General features: G+C 39.9%; 1 protein-coding gene across 3 annotated transcripts in view; it reads right to left on the minus strand.

The window, feature by feature from the left end:
- Positions 1–23,217, minus strand: part of LOC109916433 (protein FAM107B-like) — a 179,834-nt gene that overhangs the window by 49,153 nt on the left and 107,464 nt on the right. Inside the window, exon 1 of one of the 3 annotated variants that reach the window (XM_020516149.2) lies at positions 19,131–19,411. The exons of the other annotated variants lie outside the window; for them this stretch is intronic. Within the exon in view, the coding sequence (XP_020371738.1) occupies positions 19,131–19,188 (58 nt within the window). The 5' untranslated portion in view covers positions 19,189–19,411. Of the gene's footprint in view, positions 1–19,130; positions 19,412–23,217 lie in introns of those variants that run through there. 3 annotated transcript variants of the gene reach the window in all.

The raw sequence follows: 23,217 nt of genomic DNA on the forward strand, positions 1-23,217 counted from the left end.
AGTGTGTGAGTAAGCAGTGCAGTGGGTACACAGGGGCTGGAGATGGTGAGGGAACGTGGGCAAGGTGTTGTAGACAACAAGGAGTGTGGTAAAGCATGGGGCTGGGTAGGAGGTGGATGGAGTAGCATATGCAGTGAGGGTGAGGTATTGGGGAGAGATGGTGGTATTGATGCAGGGGAAGGGGAGAGGTTTATTGACATCGTCCTGCAGTGCATTCTTGGACCAAGCTGGCATGGTCTAGTGTCCTGGACTCCTCAGCTGCTCTTGGAGGAGAATGAAAATCCATCTTGTCTAGCATGGCCTCCAGGATTGTGTCTGCTGTGTTTGGGGTAAACATAAGCAACCGTGCAGGGCAGCTCTGGACTGGCAGGACTCAGCCAGGTGTACAACAGGTTTTTAAAGATAGCACCAGGGAACAAATGGTCAATTCTAGGATATTCAGTGAATGGCAAGTTCCAGGATGCAAAGAGGATGGATATCATATATAAGATGCACCATAGGAGCAGGAATGGCAATTAATACAACAAGTTTAATAAGATTTGACACGAATATTTGCTTGACATCATGGTGAGAATCTCCAACAAATTCAATGCGACTTGCACTTAGCCAAAAAAACCATAATCTTCAGGTCGTAGTCTTAGTAAGAATGTCTAACAAAGTAACATAATGTTGTACATGATTGCTATAAAAGGTGGAGTTAAATCTTGTTAAGTCGTTAACATTCGATCGTGGTTGATATTCCACCATTAAGCGAATTAGGTCCTTAGACCCAACAAGATGAAAAAGAATTGGTGGTAGATCCTTCTATTGAGTGAGACAGCATGAGAGAACACGCGAGAGCGAGCGCATGACTTCTGACTCATTTGGTTATAAAATGCAACCCTTTGCTTATGTAAGTAACTATGTCATCCCGTGATGCAAACTTGAGAACTTTATCAAAATGGAAAAAAAAACAGTAGCAGCTAAGTGGTTATTGCATTCACTTATCTTCAAATTCCAAAACAAATATTTCACATTTGCAGCTGTTAACATTCCCTAGTCAGGGTCATGAGCATAGCCTCACTAGATCAAACCTGCTGTCTACTTCTTAAAATGTCAACAGTTTAAAGTACAAATTCACAATGGATTTCACAAGCACTATGATGGTGTTTACTTATTTAAGTTACAATATTCATTTGCACCTAGACTAACCTGCCTTCCAAAACGATGTTTCAACATTCCCATTACTTTTGTGCTGGCTGCACCAGGAATGCTTCTCCCTGCATGAAGGTAACTGTGCTCTGGGCTTAAATGAGGGAGTTTCCGAACCTAATAAAAATCATCTGTATTTTAATGGTGAACTCTATCATCAACCATAAAAGTTTTGACGTAAATACCATGAACAAAACTTAAAACAAGCGTCTTCTCAGAGCTTTTTACACCAGTACTGATGTCCTTTTGCTTAATTTTGGTATTTACTCGGTCTCATTGTTATACTTTTTAAAAAAAGATAGTTGTCTAACGTTATTGAGTCAATCAGATTAGTGTTAGTCTATTTCTAGGTCTGTTAACTTAGACAGCATATTTTACAGATTTTTGTTGAGAATAATACTGCATCTTTGCATCAATGAGTACTACAAAAAATACACTTTCAGTGGAGCCTTGCCCCTTTAATAAGACTATAGAGTCCATTGCCTCTCAAAGGTGATCTGAACCATGGGGATCCCTAGTTGCAAATTAGGAACCAAAAAGAAAAAGCCATCTGCTTCCAAATATCTTTGCTCTCCAGGCTTTGACATAGAAAAGAAGCAATTTGAGTTACAGTAGTTAAATGATATTTAATGCTCCCTACCTGACCGAAGACGAAACTGGTCTCTGAGCAGGGATCCTGTTAAAAGGTACAAAGATGGGGGAAGACAGCTGAAGAAAAAGGGACTGTAGAAGATAAACATACAGAAAAATATGGAGTAAAGACAAGTCTTACATAAGGAGATAATGATCGAGTGAAAATAAACAGTTATTAACGAAGAAAGTATTAATCGCAGGAAGGGTGCAAGCTGTAGAGTAAGGAGCAAATAGAGAATAGGTTGAATTTTAGAAATTATTAGAAAGGTAGTTACAGAAACAGTTAAAATAGGTTATAGCCTTTTTTAAAAAAAATGTTTCCAATCCCGCAGATCAATTCAGTATTATCATAAGACATAAATGTTGCAAGAGGGGAATCTACAGCTTATTAAGGTATAAGATTCTGCTGGTAGGTTTGCTGTCACCATCCTCTTTCCTGGTGGAAATTCTCACATCTCAAGTCCTTACACAAAAGAAAATAATTCCAACTGCCAAATTTACTTCATACCCGAATTAGCACATATTGGAGATGGTGGTGGAGAATTACTAATGTAATTAATTTATGATGAAACAGGTTAGCCTTACACGGATCTTTCAAAACTATTTGATTTGAAGGTTTGGCACTTTCATGATTTTGTTATTAGTCATACTGAACCTTTTAACAATATTGTTTATTTGATGAACGTTGGGTGGTACAATCCGCCGTGACAAAAGGCAGCATCAAGTTCACGGAGGAACAATGCTGTCATCAGTGAAACCAGATAACAATGATTCAGATTCTAAGTGAGAATGATTGCAAGCCCAATTCTACAGCTAGTTCTAGTTTTATGTAGTATTGGCGTTACACTTTAAAAAATAATTTATTGTACTATTACACTCATTTAGAATGGGACTCAATGTTCAGTATTTGCAGTTATTTAAGTCAGGGAGACCCCATAAACTTGACACATGTCTCTTAAAATCAAAGTAAATACTACGAAGTAAATCACGAAAATTTAGAGGGATTATTTGCCTGGAGCAATACAGCTGTCTAAAATCTACAGCCATATAAATTCAATACCATGACACTCGGGCTGTCTTGTTGGGTGTTGCATGAAAGCTGCTATTATATTTTCCTGACCACTTGAGTCTTAAAAAGATCACTCGGCAGATAACTGGATTTTTTAAGCAAGGGGTCACTCTGGGCCAATTTTTTTTTTAGCAAAAAAGGCATTGAGGAAGCTACCTAGTTTCAGTTAATAACTGGACTGATCTGCTGAAGGTCATTTGCCTGGCTTTTATGACTGCAAAAGAGCTAGTTTCTGCTGCAAAGTACTTTGGACACAGCTGGAATTGGTGTCTGTTCTGCAGAAAAGAAAGAAGCTTCCCAGCTCAGCTCTCCTGCTTCTGGAAAAGGAAATCCTGTTGTGCATCCAGAGTGGTACCTGGAACACAATGAGCTGTTCATGCAGGAAGCTTCTTCAACAACTGTGTTGGCAAAGGTTGTAAACACAACTATGTACATTTTGTGACCTGTCCACACATGCCAGAACACCAGACAGCCACCTGAACATTCTACATCTTATCTTCATTTTTTTTACGATTGTGGGAGGAGGGGTGATTGGCTCCTTTCTTATCAAACTCCACTCAGCGAACTGCAACAATTTTTTAAGCACGCAGCAATCAATCACAGTTCAATCAAAACTCATAACTAGGTCAAAACAAAGGGGCCAAGTAACTACAATACTTTGAGCAAAGAGAAGAATTTTGTTAACTGATACCCCAAAAGAAAGTAAAGAAAAAGCAGCAAATGCACACACACACACACACACACAAAGCTTACAAAGAGGACGGTAGGGGAAGAGAGGTATCCGCTTTTTACCGCCTGACTGTAGCAATCACAGTTTAAAGCTGTTAGAGCCCGTGACTTGTCAGAATGACCCAGGTCTTGATTTTTTAGCCACTATTGAACAGTTGTTGTTCAATGTTGCTATAATCACCAGGCACTGTCTTTTGAGGTTGAGACAGGAAGTTTCATCCATGTTTCCTCATTTCTTCCCTGTTGCTCAGGAGCAACTGTTGATATAGATCCACTTGTATATTTGAGAGTCTGCTCATTGCTTTTCCAGTCTAGCTAACTCAAAGATCCACCTTTCATGTTCCAACGCGAATTCATAATGCAAGCCTGAATAAAACAAGAAATGCAGATTTCTGGAAGCCTTACAGAGAGTTTCATTGCCTCTTGACTGACGTGATGATTCTGATACAGACAATTACCTTCAGCTGGGTTACCTGGGATGGTCAGGTGATCACAGTCACCACTTTAGATCAGTAGCATTGCTTTTAAACCTATGTTAGTTCATTAAATTCTTGGTATTAAGGTAAAAGTGATGCAAGTTGAACATTGAATATCCATTTTTACCAGTAACACCTACAAGCACTGGCAATTATCAGCCATGCTTTTCTCTCACAAAATGAAACTCAGCAATGAAATCTATTTTCTTGCTGCGATTGGAACTTTGGAGGGGCTGCATGTACAGTTGTGCAACTTACAGGAAACATTGGCAACCTGGTCCGACTAACATTAGACAGTGCATCATTAACAGTTTGGTCAACATACTGTAAAATTACCATTTTCTCATCGCTACCTATAATCTTACCCAGACCTTTCCATTCTCTCTGTCCTTCTCTTTTATAATGTCACATATTCCTGGATTAAAATTAATTTCTGATGACTTTATATGATACCGCAAGGCTGGAACTTCCTCTGGCCCCTCAACCTTAAATGCAAGGCATTCAAGTGCTGTTTGGAAAGAAATGTGGAGCTTACTGTAGTCCTTTTCCAAGCTGGAGGAAAAGGTATCATTACTAAAGGAATTTTTGGATCTTTCTCAAAAACCAAATTGATAATAGCCTACAATCATTGGCAGGAAGTTCTTTGCACGCATTCCTCATGGGCAAATGCTAATTTACAACTTGGTTGGTATAAGATTTTATGAAGCATTCATTACTGCATGGTTTCTTTCACACACCCCATAACTAAAGTGACTTTTTGTTACTGTGATGATGACAATGTTCTTATTTTCATACATATCCCTCAATTCATCATTGGTAAATCTCCCTCTTATCAGTTAGGAATTTAGGTGGTGCACACAAACTGGTCTCTGTTCATTTTTCCATTAGCTTATTCATTATTACACATTTCTCTTTAACAATATATTAATGTAGGTAAATTAAATACAGTCATTAAGTCTATGAAATGAAAAACAAAATACTTTTCAACCTCTTATTCCATACCTTCATACCTACAAATTTGCTCAAGTCTTGCTAAAGGGAGACGCAGTTTGGGCTATGATGATATCTTCCCATATCATTTTTACATACAGACATCAGCAATAAAATGTGTTACAAATTTAGTGTGTTAATCACCGTTATTCCTGCATCCATTAGTCAGATTTTTCACCTACGAGAAGATGGATGAGAAAACTGCCAATACAGTTTTAAAGATGTAACGTTTTTCCTCTGAACTCCTACATCCAGATACCAATAACACCTGCTTCATACTTTGGTTATTATATTCCTTTAATAAGATCTACCTACTCTGATATTTGTATTGTGTAAACTGTAAATCCACTGAAATACACAAAAAAAATGACCTAGTTGCATTTGTTGTCCAGTTTCATTTCAGTCTTTTCCATAGGCAGCCTGCTCAACAGTACACTGTTAAACTGCTTTGCCCCAGTATGTTACATTACAGGAACTGATCACTGCTTTCAGTGACTTCAGCATGTCATCATCCCCCAATCTGAAGCAGTGGGATTTACATTGCTTAAATTTTACTCCAGTCCTTATTGTTTAAAGATTAAGCATAATATTTCAATCCAATCCACTTCCCACACATTGGACATGCATCCAATACAGTGCATGAGAATGAATTTGCAAATAAAACATTTATTGCTGGCCTGAAACTTGTTTGCAATACACCCTGCCTGATCACTATTACAATCTTCTCCTTCCAAATCTTCTGTATTGTGCCCGATTTCAAAAACCTTGTTATTCCATTTGCAACATTTCTTTTCACAAACTGCAATTCTGAGTTGCATCTAAAACACCTGGCAATCATAACCTGGGCATTCCAGAGGTTAATTTCTGTCTGGTTCCCTAATTCCTGTCACTTGTTATAATTTCCAGGGGTAACATTATTCTCATTCCTTTTAATTACAATTCTTATTTCCGGACACTTCCAGCCTGTATGTCGGCAGACAGCATTGCTACTACCATTGAATCCTCCATTATTTTTAGAACTGATGAATGTTCTATTCGAGCCATGAAAGCCACTAGGAATGAATGTTTCCCCAGGAACTTTCAACAAGGCTTCTGACATTGCTTCAAAAATGTTTTTGGAAACCACAGAACCAGGGTTCACAGTTTAAGGATACAGGGTAGGCCACTTGGAATGAAGAGGAGGAGAAATATCTTCACCCAGAGAATGGTAAGCCTGTGGAATCCGCTGTCTCAGGAAGAAGTTGAGGCCAAAAACATTGATTGTTTTCAAGGAGGAGTTAGATAGAATTCTTAAGCTAAAGGGATCAAAAGGTACGGGGAGATAGCAGGGACAGAGTACCGAGTTGGATCAGCCACGATCATCTTGAAGGCAGAGTAGGTTTGAAGGGCCAAATGGCCTACTCCCATTCCTACTTTCTATGTTTTTTAGGGATTTCTTCCGAAAATCTAACTTCAGTTAATAGGAGGAGCCTATCCATGTTTGGCATCTTAGCACAGTCCAACAATTTTTAAAAGGCAAAAATTGAATTGGAAATCTCCAAAGGGAATTTTTTTCAAATCTTGAATGTAGTCTGTTAAATTCCATATTCTATGGAATGACCACCCAGCTTTCTAAACTGACCAAGTCTGACCATGCCTTCAATGCATTTAACAAACCATCTTCCGCAAAAATTTTGTCTGTGAACGTTAATGGGCTATTCAAACCTCGCTTGGTTTACAATTCTGGAGACTCGGATGATACTTTACCTTGTCCCCGTTTCTCATGAAAGTCTCAGTAAGTCGAGACCATACTTCATTTTTCTCTCTAATAAGGATATAACACAGATCCATACAAATACAGATACACTGTTTTTTTAATTGATTTGAAAGGCAAGAACATTGGTTGGAAATATTATTCTAACAAGTTATACTTAATTCAGCCATTTGTCTCAAAAAAGTCAAAATTTCTGTCTGAAAATAATTCTATGGAATCCTGAACGAGATGTACTATGGCAAGACATGTGGACCAGCTACATGGGAAGTTCAGAGAGGACTTTCTTGATGTCAGGAGCAATTAGTTGCATTTTCCAACAGAATTCTGGATGTTGAGATGAGATTCTCACTAGGGAGTGGCGCATTGCCTATTAACAGAAAGGTGCATTTGCTGACACTGACACATACATGCTATGGGGTGCTTTGTGTGCAGATTTCGGGGGTGGCGGGGGAGTTCAGGAGGACCTGAGAAGAGAGCCAAGGGTGAGTGTGGAAGGGAGACAGAGGGACAGAGAGACTCCCAACTCCTAGACCCTCCTTTCACCACCTCCTCCTGCATTCTGGGGTCGTCTTGTCATTCCCCCACCCCCACTAACTCTCCACCTTCTTGGCCCTCTTCACTCCAAGGAATCCCATTATCCTGCATCCCTCTCCCCACCAATGAAATCCAGTTCAAAGTCATTCATGCTGCCCTGTGCATTCACAGTAATACGTTTGCCCATTACATCATAAAATCCACACAATGGCATCAGTGCTTACCCAATGAGCACTCATTGAGTTACCCACAGTTGGTGTCAACACACACTGCTTGGGCACATCTCATATACACAGATCTTTGCACTGGATGCTTGCTAGCCTCTCTGCATCATCACAGCACATCTGTGATCTGCTTGAACCATGCTACTACACTTCAAGCTGCACCACTAATTTTCACTGCAATCCTGCAACAAGGACACTTTGCACCCAGGGAGAGACACTTAGTTCACTAATTGGACCAGGCTTCATCTCAGGGCAGCGCCCTTGCTCGCTTAGCTTTTACTTTGAGTAAGCCTCATAGGATCCACACAGCATCTCTGCCTTACACTGCCTTTTTGCACTTTGGCTTATCAACCAGAGCTACCGGAATCATATTACTTCTATCTTGCCTTGCAGTTTAGTGCCGACACAAAGCCCGGAAGCTGGTCGTGGGTGTCGGCAGTCCTCAGCCAAGTAAAGGGAGACACTATTCAGTCAGGGGTCCTGGCAAAGTGAGCCAGGGGCAGCCTCTGAAAATAGTGAAGGAACTTGGGAGTTCAGTCAGGCAGTTGGTCAAGGTGGTTCAGGTCAGGCTCTTCTCCTCATATGGAGCTAGAAGCCAAATGTTGGCCAGCTCACCACTTATTCTTGGCTCTTTCTGGCCTAATGTGGGCTGATGTTACCTGGAATGAGAGTAAGGGAGGTATTAAAGGAGGTGAAAGTGAATTGCACAGCTGTTAGTGTTGGTGCAGGTGGGCGAGTAAGCAACCCAAAGTCCACATAGTGTTAGCAATGTGGAAATTGGGGCAGGTGATGAGAGCAAGGTGAGGGAAATTGTTGCATGCAAAAGAGAATTGTACAGCACGAGTTTTGTTGGGAGTTGGATGTACCAATGATGGAGTAGCAGTCTGAGGGAGTAGAACAAAGGCAGTATCACTCACACTGGTGGAGCAGAAGTGGACATTGTGCTGTCTAGAGAAGTGCACAGCAGTCAATGGTCGGACTGGGAATCTCAGATCAAGCTGGCAGTGCCTGGTGTTGAGGCCTTCTCTGTAGGTCCTGGGGAAGGATGGCGTTCCCCTGGACCACCCATCCACTACGAATTTCCAGGTGCGTGCCTGCCTGCAAAGCACCTGCCATATCCAGGTGTTTGTCACAAACAGTGCAGTGCAGCTCCAGACTGATAGTCTTTTTAAGATGATACCAGTGCTGGTGATACCAATTCATTCCAGGATATCAAGACAGTGGCGAGCTCTGTCAATTAAAGCGAGTGGGAGAATCAGGCTAGCATTGGAGAGGTGCACCACAGGGGTGGGGAAAGGTAGTTAATGAGGTGGAGCTTGGGATAATAATGCAAGAAAACTCACTACATCTTGTTCAGAGATATCCTCTTTGGCATTTAGCACAATTGAAACTTAGTCAAAAAAACCCTATGATTTATTGTCTCCAATCTTCATCTTTCAGCAACTATCTTCTCCCACCAACGTCAGTATGGATCCAAGGCAATGGATGAGACAGAAACCAATCTATCTTTCTTTGTTAATAGAGTTTATTAACTACTGAGTCTTACAGCTTCTTTCGCTCATCATGTTTCTCTATATTTACCCAGTCAGTCAGTCAACCAACCAACCAACCTCAATCACCTTAGCTATTTGGTATTTAACCTTAATTAGGCTGAGAGACTAAAAATATTTTAAAAAGGTAAGATTGAAAATATTAGCAAAATGTTTTTGAAAGGAAAAGAGAAAGAAGCGCGAACGAATCATGTATCATAGTCCTCAAGGTGACTTATGCACAATAAAAAAATTCAATGCAATTTATGCTTGTAAAACAAGCAAAAGATCTAACAAATATTTCTAAAGAGATAGTATCCCCTTAATTAACTTAACTTCCATGCACTAAAGTCTAAGCATTTAGCCAATGAAATAAGTGAAATAGTTACAAATGGCTAAGCCCCAAGAATAGGAATTTACACAACAATCCATTATTGGTGGATGAACACAGCAGGCCAAGCAGCATCATAGGAGCAGGGTAATGGCATCTTCCAATTACAGCAACTTCAGTATGCTTTAAATTGAAAATAATAATTTGCCCGAGGTTGTCACACTGGCTGCAGTTCAGGAGAATTAGCTGAAGTTGTTTTCAATTCTAAAATGAGAAAAAAGTTTGGCAAAGATTTTCACGGACAGCTGTGTAAAAGCTTACTGATCAAGAAATTTGATTTAGTCTTAAAATAGAGACTGCATATGTTGGTGTTGTCCCAAGAACCATGTAATATTCATACTGCCTCCTCATTACCATCACAATAGTTGTGTAAGCCAGCGCCGGAGTTGCATTCTAGTCGTAGACACCAGGGACACAATTCTGTACGATGAAATTGCTGCAGCAAGTACTGACAGGGCATAGATTCTGATGGTACCTTGTAGGCTCTGTTACAGGATAGGAAGAGGGACATGCTCTTCCCCAAGAGGCAACAAGTTCTCTGGACAATATTGCCATAGCTAGTGAAAGACAAAGAAGAAATCAAGGACAGGGTTCTTAGTTGTCAGAACAAGGTTATAATGCTGAGATTTCAATGACATCACCAGGGTTGTCATGGTAACAATACTACGTTTACTCTGTTTACACCTCCAACATTGCAGGCTCACTAAACACAAGACCGAGACTCTCCCATTTTCTTTCACTCTGCCAGAATCACTGCACAGCACTTCATTACATCTCCTTCACCCTATACTCCAGCTTTTATTCCATCCCTGTCTTCTCCACATGTCATTGTGGTACACTGCACACCAATTATTTGACCATTTCTGTTTATCCTTTCATGTGATGTGGGCATTGCTAACAAGGCCAGCATTTATTGTCCATTCCTAATTGCCCTTGTGCTGAATGACTTGCTCAGAAACTTCAGAGTGCACATTACTGTTGATCTGGAGTCACAGGTGGTCAGACCATGTAAAGGCAGTGGATTTCCTTCCTTAAAATAATTTAGTGAAAATAGATTTTAAACAGACATTGATATACATTCTCGTTTGATAGTAACCATTTCAGAGAGAAGCATTCAGTGCTAAATTTATTAACCGCATTCAAATTCCACTAACTGCCATGATGGAATCTGTACTAATGTCCCCAGAGCAGCAGCGCAGCTCTCTAGGTTACCAGTCTTTTGACATTACCACTAGCCCAGTGTCTTCCCTTATAACAGAGGCCTTTGCTAAATAACATATAGAAACTCTCTCACAGGGACGGCTGCCCTCACTTCAATTGGTACGCTGAGCAGAGGAGGCCAAGCCTGTCTGCACACATACTGCCCCAGAGAGCAGGTTGGCCATCACAGGGTGATGCTAATTCAGAGTCACAGCTGGGTGACTTGCACACGCCCTGCACACTGTATGACCAGCTGTGAATGATTTCATCAGCCACTTCTCACTGTCTTTGCTTTCCTTTCACGAGAAGGGAATACAGGCTTTGTCTTGCATGCTGGAGCCATGGACATATCTTAACTACTTGAGGAAGAAAAGGCTAAAGATTTTGCTTTGTTCCTGATACCAGCAAACTTCTAACTTATTTACTGTCAATTTGGCAACGCAGCCTTTGTAAATGTTACTTAGAACTACCCTCCATTAGTACACATCTAATTCATCAGCATTTTATAAATAGAAACAAAATACTGCAGTTGTTGGAGATCTGCAATAATGAAATAAAAACAAGTGAAACAAAGCAGGTCTGGCAGCATCTGGGGAGAAAGAAACAACTTTCACTCAAACAGTTGTCATTGCTTCTCTCTCCACCAATACTGCCAGACTTGCTCTGCTCCCCCGGCACTTGCTGTTTTTACATCAGCATGTTAACAAAATTCAGGAATTCACAAAGCCTCCCTGACCCAGACAGACAGCAGCAGCTATCCAGGCAGTTCATTGATCAGTGAATATTTTGCTCATCCGTCTGTCAAAACCCAGGTGATTGGTAGTAGAAGTAAGACTTACAAACATTAGCAAGGCTATTACCTGGCCACCCTTTTCAGGAGGTGGACACTAATCTGGACAGGTTCATCTGGTTTAGTCAGTGGCCAGGGACTGGAGGGTGTGACTGCAAGTGAGAGAGTTCTGGAGTTTGAGAAAGTAGAAGAAAGGAGGAGCCTCAGCTCTTTATGTGTCAATTGCGATCGTTGGTTCTTGCAGCTTGTGTGGGTGTAGGATGGAGGAACTGGCCATGGCATTGTGGTACAAGAAAACATTCAAGGGGGATTGTGGGGGGAATTGAAAAGATTGTCATGGTAGTAGACGACAGTAAAGTCTGTGCATATACACACTTCTCTGTAGCTGAGAGTTTTGGCGTTCAAATGGCAACGTTGCATATACAGTGCCAGGGCTCGAGGCTTCTACCCTGGCCATGAAAGGAACTTGCAGTGACAGGAAGAACATTGAGTTGCCACCATTCATGTGGATACCAAAGACATTGCCGAATCCAGGAAACAGGTTCTGCTGAGACAGCACGAACAGATAAAATAAAAAGCAGGTCCTTGGGATTATTATCTGAGCTAAGAGCAAACTGGAGTAAGGTAAATAAGATTACAGCATTAAATGCATGGCTCAATGATTGTTAAGGGGTGGTCTTCACCTAAACCATGCTGAGAGGTGTTCTACTGAATCATGTAATTAGGGTGGTATATAGGGTGTTGAAGTAAACATTCGGGGACAAGGAATCAAGTGATAGAAGATGTGACAAACTAAAGTGTAAGGGTTGGAGAAAAGTTGCAATAAGGGACTTGATAATGACAGCGTGACAGAAAGGGGGCATGATGTTCAAACTTAAGTGTACCAGAACGCAAGGCTAGAAGTTGTGAAATTTCTTTTTTTGAAAAAAGCACTCTGTCTGACCGCGCACAGCATTTGCAACAAGAGAGACAAATTGACGGCACAAACTGAAGTAAACAGAAACAATTAGAGAATGCTGGAGAAATTTGCCAGTATTATGGCATCAGAGAGAGAACAGAGTTAACCATTCGAGTATGGTATGACACTTCTTCAGAACTTCTGCTGAGTTTCTCCAGCATTCTCTTTGTTTCAGATTTCCAGCATCTGCAGTATTTTATCTTTATGATTTCGTTGCCAGTACAGGGACTTGGCTGCAAGGTGACCAAGGCTGGCAATTGAATGTTCAGGGTATTCAATATTTAGGAAGAAAACATAAAAGGTGGTGGGAAAACACTGTTAACAAAGGGTGAGAGAGCAGTCCCTTAAATGAGAGAAAATCTTAGATCAAAACACACAAGATGTAAGATCTCTGCTCTGCTCCTATGATGCTGCTTGGCCTGCTGTGTTCATCCAGCCCTGCACCTTGTTGTCTCGGATTCTCCAGCATCTGCAGTTTCTACTATCTCAGATGTAAGATCAGCCTGGGTGGAACTAACAAATAGTAAGACATAGCAAATATTGGTGGGGCTTGTTTATAGGTCACCACAGAAGTAATGTAGTGTAATATATAAATCAGGAAATCAGAGATGGATAGAATAAGGTTAACGTCAATCTACATATCAGCTGGCTAAATCTAAATAGCATTAAATGATAGACAGAACAAATTCCTGGATAGTATAGAAGATGGTTTTCCAGAACTATGTTAAGCAACTAATTGGTGAATAGCTATCTAAGATCTAGCATTGTGCAATGAGAAAAGGCCAAATATAAATCTCATAGGAAAGGAGGCTTTAGGGAAACTGACTATAATAATGGAAATGTACATTAAATTTGAAAATGAACTATCTTTGGTTCCAAAAGTCTTAAATATAAAAAAAAACTACAAAAATATGGAGGGCAAATCAGCTGCAGTAGATTGGAAAATGATATGAAAATGCCTATACAGTTGCCAAAAACTTAGTAAGTCTGAGGATTGGGAAAAATTTTAAATTTAAGTGAGAACCAAGAAACTGATTTGGAGTCCAAATAGTGGGAAATATAAAAGGGAAGACTGTAAACAAAAAAAATCCATAGGTAGTTTAGAAGGAAGATTAGCAGAGACAAATATAATTAAACAAACAAACAAACAAACACTGTGTGTGACTGTCTTCACTGACGACGATATGGAAAACCTTCCAGAAAGAGAACAAAAAGGCTAGCAAAAATGAGAAGCTAAAAAAAATTATATTTCTCCCTTATATTTCATAATCTTGAGGGATTTTGTGTAAATAGTTAGGCCACTCTGTGTTTATTGCTTAATAAACCAAATCTGGAACATTGCACGCTTATGTTTCAGTGAGAGACCACCCCATTAAAAACAAAACGAAACACAATATCATCTATCAAGCTAGATTTCAGTCTGGGACCTGACTTGTTCCATAATAACATTAGCTGGCATGACAATAGGATACTTAGAAAATTATGGCTGGATTGGTAGAGTCAGCATGGATTTATGAAAAAAAAGTATTGGTTCATTAACCTATTGGAATTTTTTTTGAGCTTGTAGTCAGCAGAATAGATAAAGGAATGAGATTATAAAAAGTGGGTGTGGTGCATTTTTGGATTTTTGCTTAAACCCAAAATAGATGGCTCGTAACAATTAGAACCCATGGGGTTGGGGGTAATATACTGTCATAGATGGAGAATTCATTGTCAGAGAGAAATCAGTAGGAATAAACAGGTTCCTTTTAGATTGGCAGGTTTTATCTAGTGGGGTATCATAAGGATCAGTATTCACCAATACACAATCCACATAAAAATAATTTGATTTAAATGTGTGGACCAAACATAATCATGTAATCCCCAAGTCTGCTAATGATCAAAGACTACTTTGGAATGAGAATGGCAAGAAGGGTGTAAAAGGACCTTCAAGTGGATTTAAGCAGGGTAAGTGAAAGGCTGCCAGATGGAATATAATATGGAAATTCTAAAGCTATCTAATAGCAGGGTAAATGGAAATGCAGAATATTTCTTAAATTGAGGGATTGGAAAGTATTGACTTTCAAAGAAACTTGGGTGTCTTTGCTTACAAGCCACTGAAAGTTAACCTGCAGCTGCAGCAAACATTTAGGAAAGCAAATGATATGTTGGCTTTTATTGCAGGAGGTTTTGAGTACAAGAGTAAAAGGAGTCTTGCTGCAATTGAACAGATCCTTGGTGAGTATTGTGGAGAGTTTTGATTTCTTTATCCAAGGAAGGATATCTTTGCCATAGAGGGTGTTGATGAAATTTCACTGGACTGATCCCTGGGATGGGAGTTTATGAGAATGAGAAGTGATGATCTCATTGAAGCATATACATTCTTACAGGGCCCAACAGGATAAACGAAGGAAGGAAGAAAGGATGATTTCCTGGCTGTGAAGTCTAGGACCAGGGAATACTGTCTCCATTTAGGATTGAGGCAAGGAAGAATTTCTTCATTCAGATGGTGGTGATTTTTTTAGCATTTTCTTCATGGGGGTTGTAGAGGCTCAGCCACTAAATATGTTCAAGACAAGTGATTGGCATGACGCTAAGCTGGGTGGCAGTGTGTGCTATGAGAAAGATGCTAAAAGGCTGCAGGGTGACTTGGACAGGCTGGCTGAGTGATCAAATACTTGTTAAATGCAATATAATGTGAATAAATATGAGGTTATCCAGTTGTTCACAAAAACAGGAAGGCAGGTTATTACCTGAATGGTGGCAGTTTAGGAAAAGGCGAGGTGCAACGAGACCTGGGTGTCATGTTGGAACAGTCGCTGAAGGTTGGCATGCAGATACAGCAAGCAGTGAAGAAAGTTAATGACATGCTGGCCTTCATAGCGAGATGATTTGAGTATCGGAGCAAGATGTCTTGCTGCAGTTATATAGGGTTTTAGTGAGGCCGCACCTGGAGTATTGTGCGCAGTTTTGGTCTTCTAGTCTGAGGAAGGACATTCTTGCTATTGAGTGAGTCCAGCAAAGGTTCACCAGACTGATTCCTGGGTTGACAGGACTGACAAATGAAGAAAGACTGGATCGAATGTGCTTGTACTTGCTGGAATTTAGAAGAATGGGGTAGTGGGGGGGGAATCTCGTAGAAACATATAAAATCTTGATCGGTCCAGATTAGATGTGGGAAGAATCTTCCCAATGTTCGGCAAGTCCAGAACTAGGGGTCACAGGCTAAGAATAAAGGGTAAGCCATTCAGGACTGAAGTGAGGAAGAATTTCTTCACTCAGTTGTGAACCTGTAGGATTCTCTACCGCAGAAAGCTGTTGGGCCCAGTTCATTAGGTATATTCAAAAGGGAGCTGGATTTGGCCCTTGCGGCTAAAGGATCAAGGGGTATGGAGAGAAGGCAGGAGTGGAATACTGAAATTGCATGATCAGGCCTGATCATATTGAATGGTGGTGCAGGGTCAAAGGGCTGAATGGCCTACTCCAGCACCTATTTTCTATGTCCTATGTTTCTATGATAGATTTCTAGATATTAAAGATATCATGGGATACAGATACAAGCAGGAAATAGCATTGACCTGTCAAATCAGCCATGATCTTGTTCTTGGAACTTCTATACTTGGGATGTAAGTCAATGACAGTTTTCAGGAATTTTGAAGCTTAGACAGATGACTTATACACTGATATCTATGGCATTTCAGGATACATTTACTTTTTGACTGCTGTCACTCTTTTTAATTTCTGACAGCAATGATGCTTCATTCTGTAGTTATGCTATTTTCCATGGATACTAAGATTTGGTCTGATATCTTTGCCCCAGTACATGCACAATTAGAACAAAGCAATTATGCTTACTAAACAAGTGTGGAATTTTGGGCACAATTTATGCACACAAGAACAATACCTCCAAATCTCCTCAAGCATTTATACTTGTCTCTCTCCACCCATAGTAATGACCCCACCTTAAGTTAGAACTTCACATACCAGGCTCCTGCAATTCCATGTGTTTAGACTCTCCCAAATTTTGAACTTGATTTTAAGGTGTATCAGGGAACAAAGTTGTATTTCTAGCACTGCACTGTGATTGTTTTGCAAATTTTCATTTATGTTCTTATACAAGCCATAATAAAAAAAGAGAAAAGCTTCCCTGATCAGGGTTCCTAAATACGGTCCCAATATGGAACTCATTTTTAATTATTTCACTCAGGCCCAGGTTTCTCCCTAATTTATTTGTATAACACCAAATGCAAACTCTGTCATGAATGACCAAAATCTGACAGTGTTACAAAAACAATACATTTAAAATGTGTGGAGCTGCAGGAACAGCATCGGCAGTTCTTACTATCTCCGAGACATTTAAAATGTTTTCCTTTAGGAAGTATTCCTTGACATTTTTTAATGAATAAGTTAGTAAAGTTTGCTTAATAGAAAATGAGTCTATTGTTAGAAAGCAGGCATTTTAAACTTAGATTCAATCTTCCAACTGGAGAAACTTAATTCTAAATAACTAAAGTATCTTTCAAAAAAGTTGTTTCAGAGATAGTAGGAACTGCAGATGCTGGAGATAGATTTTAAAACATACATGCAAGCAATACTTCAGCAGGGGTGTTTTTAGTTCTATGTACGATAGAAGTATACTCAACCAGTTGCTGCAAACTCAAGGAATGGTTGTTAATTAAAGTTATTATGACACCTCATCAGCTTTTACAACTTGTTTTTTTAAGCTAGTAACAAACAGAATACAAAAATATTAATGTATTAATAAATACATTTCTGTTGGAGTGAATATAGTAATGAACCAGGGTCTAGGCCCGAAATGTCAGCCTTCCTGCTCCTCTGATGCTGCTTGGCCTGCTGTGTTCATCCAGCTCTACACCTGGTTATCTGTCTTTTAAAAAAAAAATTCTCATTAGGTTGGTGTACAGTAGCTGGTTTAACTATTCTTCCACCAGAATGATCCAGCTTAAATTGTTGAAGCTTTCAAAGGAGTATAATTAGTAAAAATTCCAATGATAATTAATTGACCTTGATATTGGGTCTGCATCAAGTGTGATGGTTTTAAAATCAGTGCAAGAGACTGTGGAAACACAAGTTGTGCCGACTGCAATTTATGCTTAAAATTCCTCAATCTTTGTGCCTGTTTCACAGATATCATGTGAATAGCACCAAGAAAATCTTGCAAAACTTTAGCAAAATTCAGAAACAGAATATACATGCGGGTTTTGCACTTTTCACGATGCACATCCATTTTTGCAGTTCCAACTATACTAAAAATATAGGCAGGAAATTTAGATCTAATTTGACATTAGAAGATAGAAAGCACGAAACAGCACAATTTGAGTTGAAACTTCCAGGTTATGTCTCTGTAGGAAATTCCAAGGCTCAATCCAAATTTAAATCGATATTCAGTTGTGTGGTTGAATACATACTGCATATATGTAACAGTTGTAAAGGATTTTAGTCTAGGAGAGCTTACAGAACAAAAATCACAGATTACCATAGTAACAAGCAGGCTTTTGCCATGGATTCCCATCATCGTCAAGGATCCCTTAAGCAATGGGGTGAGTAAATAAGAAAATCAGATTGGCTCTTATCTCAGTATTTCCAGCATATAAAAAAATAAACAAATTGGAGATAATTGATAACTAATGTTCATGTCCATCAAAAACTGGAAATATTAAATTGACGCAGAGCTTAAACTTGCCATTTCTTTCATTTAAGCTTCCTATCAAACTCAACCAAACATTCGTCTCTGAAAACTTATTGGGGACAATTTAGGTGACTGTGTGAACTTTTCCACTTGAATGAAATTAAAAGCAGATTACAGCTCATGAATATGCATCACTTAATTCAGTATTACTCAATTGCTATGTTAACAAAAATTAAACTTTGTAAAGTTGTGATTTTTCTTCACATGGTCACATTTGCATTGATTAAAAAAAAATGCACTAATATACAAAAGTTCAATTATTTTATTCCGAAAAGAAAATGTGGTTGTTATTAAAAGAGCTACTTTTCATCCCTTGTTAGTGCAATTTTCCCCAAAATTGCTTATGTTCTCATTCATGTAAGAGGGTTGCCATGGTCACTTAACAGCAGCTTTATCCTTTCATGTACAAAATCTCTCCAAGTGCAGCAGAGGCTGCCCCTTGCACAGACACAAATCAATGTTAGAACTTGTTTCCCTTGTCATTCAGCCTCAGAACAAACAAACAGTAACTGTAAGGTGTTGCCTTGACATACAACCCTGCCAGCAGGAACTTCTGTACTTAGTGTTCACTGGGGAGTAGGAATGAGTGTGTTCGTTGAGCAAGGCAAGAAAAAAACAAGTTTCTTTTTACAGAAGACAAGTTTCCCTTTCACGTTTGGAAATAAAACACTTGAAAGTCTGTGTATCTTCACATTCTCAACATCCGAAACAGTTTTTGTTAAATAGGAGAAAGTTTTGCAAAGTAAATGACATCATAAAATCGCATCCTGTAGTACAGGTTAAACTAGTTAGTCTTAAATTTTTGTGCTCTATTCAAGATCCTTAACGTTCAAACAATGCCTTAAAATTCAAAGAATACATTTTTATTTAAATAGTTCCTTTTTCAAAGAACCAATAAGATGGAAAAGTAATATTCAATGTGTTTTAGGCAGGCTTAAACTATTACATCCTCACCTATACATGTTTGTAATTACCTGATTTAACCAACAGTCCGCGGGACGGTCCAGCCGGAGCCCTTGCCTGCTCCCACATTTTCCGAGACTTCGGGCAGTGGTTTCTTGCTTCTGCGTTCCTCTCTCAAAACTAATGGATCGGAGAAGTGAATTGTTTTGTGGGTTTCTGTTCGCTGGGTCTCCCCTTCCCAGCCCTGTTTGCAATGTTGAAGTGGAGAGCAGCTCAGCCTGAACAGCAGAAAGATGAGTCACGTGGCTCGCCCCGCTGCAGAACTCCAGCCTCTCCTGCTGTCCGCTCAAATGGGAGAATGCTTCTTCCACCCTTCAATATACTGACAGCAACGGCAGTGGAAGCTTGCAGCATTTCCCTTCGGAAGGGATACATTTTGTAAAAGGTAGCACTATCATCGCTGAAGACCCACTTTTATTTTCCTGAAAGTTAATAACTTAACTCATGGGTCACTCTGACCATTTCTATAACTAAGATTGGTTTCCGTTAGATCTTCTGTAGCTCATGGCACCGATTTGGAACAAAACGTGAAAACATTCAAAGCCATGGCAGGAGTTAGTATCACTCAATATGCAACCTTACTTTAAATTTAAAATGTAGCCTCTTGATTTGGTTTCTGTTAGAACGTTGAAGCATCTTGGAAGAGATTGGGCTGAATTGTAAGGTTAGTTGACTCAGTGCAAGCTTGGTCAGGTTCCATAGAGGGTTTCTCTCTGCAAGGCTTGGTAAGAATTTCCTTTCAGCATCTTACCAAACTCACCTGATTAAGTGTGCATCCTGCCCCTATGGTGTCCCTGGAACAACTTTCCACCGCTAACATTTCTCAAAGTGGAACCAGCATTCATGGTGCCCACACCTGATCAACCAGCCTTTAATCACTGTAGTGATAAGCCTTCTCCAATTTCGCACTGTCGCCTGAGGGAGAGGCGACCTGATAAAAGTTAATAAAGTAATGAGAGTTATACAGATAGAGTTAATGGTTGTTGTCTTTTCCTTAGGATGGGGGATTTAAAGACTAGGGGGCACATTTTTAAGGTGAGAGGAGAGAGATTTAAAAACAAAATGAGGCGAAGTGGTGGATGTGGGTACAATTGCAACGTTTAAAAGACATTTGGATAAGTACATGAATAGGAAAGGTTTGGAGGGATATGGGCCAGGAGCAGGCAGGTGGGATTAGTTTTGTTTGGGATTATGTTTGTAATGGACTAGTTGGACCAAAGGATCTGTTTCTGTGCTGCATGACTCCATGATAGTTATTGATGAGAATAACTATCTTAAAACTTATGGAATTATGATCACTGTTCCCAAAATGCACCCCCACTCAAACTTTGATTACCTGGCCAGACTTATTCGCTAATACAAGAAGGCTGGGGCTTTTTGCCTTTGTGCATGAAGGCTGACATTTTAGGGATTTATAAAATCATGAGGGAAATGAATAGGGGGGATAGCCAAGATCCTTTTACCAGGGTAGGGCAGTCCAAAACTAGAGCCCATAGCTTTACAATGACAAGGGAAAGTTTTAAAATGAACCTGAGGGGTAACTTTTTCATGCAGAGGGTGGTACGTATGTGGAACTTCCTGCTACTGGAAGTGGTGGAGGTGGATGCAATTACAAAATTTAGAAGGGATTTGGATGGGTATATGAAGAGGAAGGGTTGAGAGGGATATGAGCCAAATGCTGGCAAAAGGGATTAGGTCAGTTAAGGATGTCTGGTCGGTGAGGATGAGTTGGACCAAAAGGTCTGTTTCTGTGCTGTATAACTCTATAACTATATTTAGTACAACGCCTTCCCTAGTTGGGCTATCTACATATTGTTTCAAGGAACCCTCCTGGAGGTGCCAAAAAATTCTGCCCCATTAAAAGGAGTCCCAGTCAATATTGGAGATATTAATATCATCCACTGAAAAAACCCTGTTGTTTTTGTATCTTTCCATGTTCGGTTCTACATATCATTTCTTCTATCACCCACTGGCTATTGGGAGGACTGTAATATAACCCCATCATAGTGACTGCACCTTTTTATTCCCGAGTTCTACCCATATCCACTATGTCCTCTCTTAGTGCAGCTACACTTTCTCCTTAATCAGTAATGGAACTCCCCCACCTCTTTTACCCCCCTTTTTATCATCCTGTAACATCTAAACCCTGGAATGTTGAGCTGTCAGTCCTGCCCTTCTCTCAACCAAGTTTCTGTAATGGCAGCTTACAGAAACTGGTGAAGGAAAATAAACTGGCTGTCTTCCTGCTTTAGGTTTCTTTCTTAATGCAGAGAAAAGCACAGTGCTTTCCCTTCCAGAGACCCAATGGCTTCTGACCTTATTGTTCACACCCAAAAGTTGTTCAGCTACCTGAACATCAATCACATAGTTGTTGGCAAGCAGAAGGCTTTTGTGATCAAATACTCATCAGTCCATTGGTCAATCAGCTACTTGTTGCCAACTGAATTTCACTTTATCCACCCCCCCACCTTGGTGCTAGTTCACCTGCAACAAAGCTTCCTCCATTGGTTAAACAAGGAGCAGTATTAAAGAGCACTTTATAATAAGTGCTGATAACTTACTTTTTAAGAAATGCAATAAGCTTTTCAACAATCTTTGGTTTTTAAAACAGTTCTTTTCCCACTGCAATCCACAATCAACAACTAAGGAAAATAAAAAAAAGGGAGTTTTTACAGAATTGCATTAGCTATCTGTCAGTCCTCTTGTGCTACACACATTTTCCCTAACAAATTTTTAAATGAGCAGTAATGCCTATGCTGTTTCTTCCCCAGATTATTTTAACATACATAGATGCAATCCATTAGAACTGGGCTTTATCAATACAATTTTAAGAATTTACATAGAAACATAGAAAATAGGAGTAGAAGGAGGCCATTCAGCCCTTTGAGCCTGTACCACCGTTCATCACAATCATGGCTGATTGTCCAACTCAATAGCCTAATCCTGCTTTCTCCCCATAACCTTTGATTCCATTTGCCCCAAGTGGGAAATCTAGCTGCCTCTTGAATACATTCACTGTTTTGGCATCAATTACTTCCTGTGGTAATGAATTCCACAGGCTCACCAGTCTTTGGGTGGAGAAATGCCTCCTCATCTCCATTCTAAATGGTCTACCCCAAATCCTCAGACTGTGACCCCTGGTTCTTGACACACCTACCATCGGGAACATCCTCCCTGCATTTACCATGTCCAGTCATGTTAGAATTTTATAAGTGTCTATGAGATCCCCCCTCATTTGTCTGAACTTCAGTGAAAACAATCCTAACCTAGTCAATCTCTCCTCATATGTCAGACCCGCCATCCTCGGAATCAGCCTGGTAAACCCCCCTCGAGAGCAAGAGCATCCTTTCTCAGAATTTAAATGCACTTAACACAGCCATCCTTTTATCCTATTTGTCTTTGTTCAATTATTATGGAAATTGTACACTCAAGCATCTGCTTTTTGCAACATGTTGTATTTGGTCAATACTTGGTAATACTTCACGGGCTGTTTTACTAATGGAAATTCATTGAGCTTGTACTATTCTGGTCTAAGGAGCTTGTTTATAGCAGCAGATTCATATTTGAACAAAATCTGCAACCTCATGGCCTAGTATTCTACCGTTACCATCAAGCCAGGATGGTGCAATGAAGAGCGCAGGAAGGCATGCCAGGCATACCTAAAGATGAAATGTCAACCCAGTGAAGCTACAACACAGGACTGTCTTTGTCCTAAACAGCATAAGCAGCAAGAGATAGGCTAAGCAATTTCACAACTCCATGATAAGGCTGAAGCATTTACCACAATCTTCAGACAGGGATGTGGTGTGTTGATTTATCTTGGCCTCCTCTGGAGATCACTAGCATTACGATTCACGTGGTATCAAGAAATAGCTAAACACACAGGAAACTACAAAAGCTACAGGCTCCGACAACATTCTGGCAATATTACTGTAGCCTTGTGCTCCAGAACTTGCTGCACCCTAGTTAAACCATTCCAGTCGAGACACAACACTGGCATCTGCATGAAAATGTGGAAAACTGCCCAGGTACATCGTGTACACAAAAAAAAAAGGACAAATCAAACTTGGCCATTAATGCCCCAGTCTATGCTTGATC

Source organism: Rhincodon typus, chromosome 16, assembly GCF_021869965.1.
Source record: "Rhincodon typus isolate 14 chromosome 16, sRhiTyp1.1, whole genome shotgun sequence".
NCBI classification, from domain to species: domain Eukaryota; kingdom Metazoa; phylum Chordata; class Chondrichthyes; order Orectolobiformes; family Rhincodontidae; genus Rhincodon; species Rhincodon typus.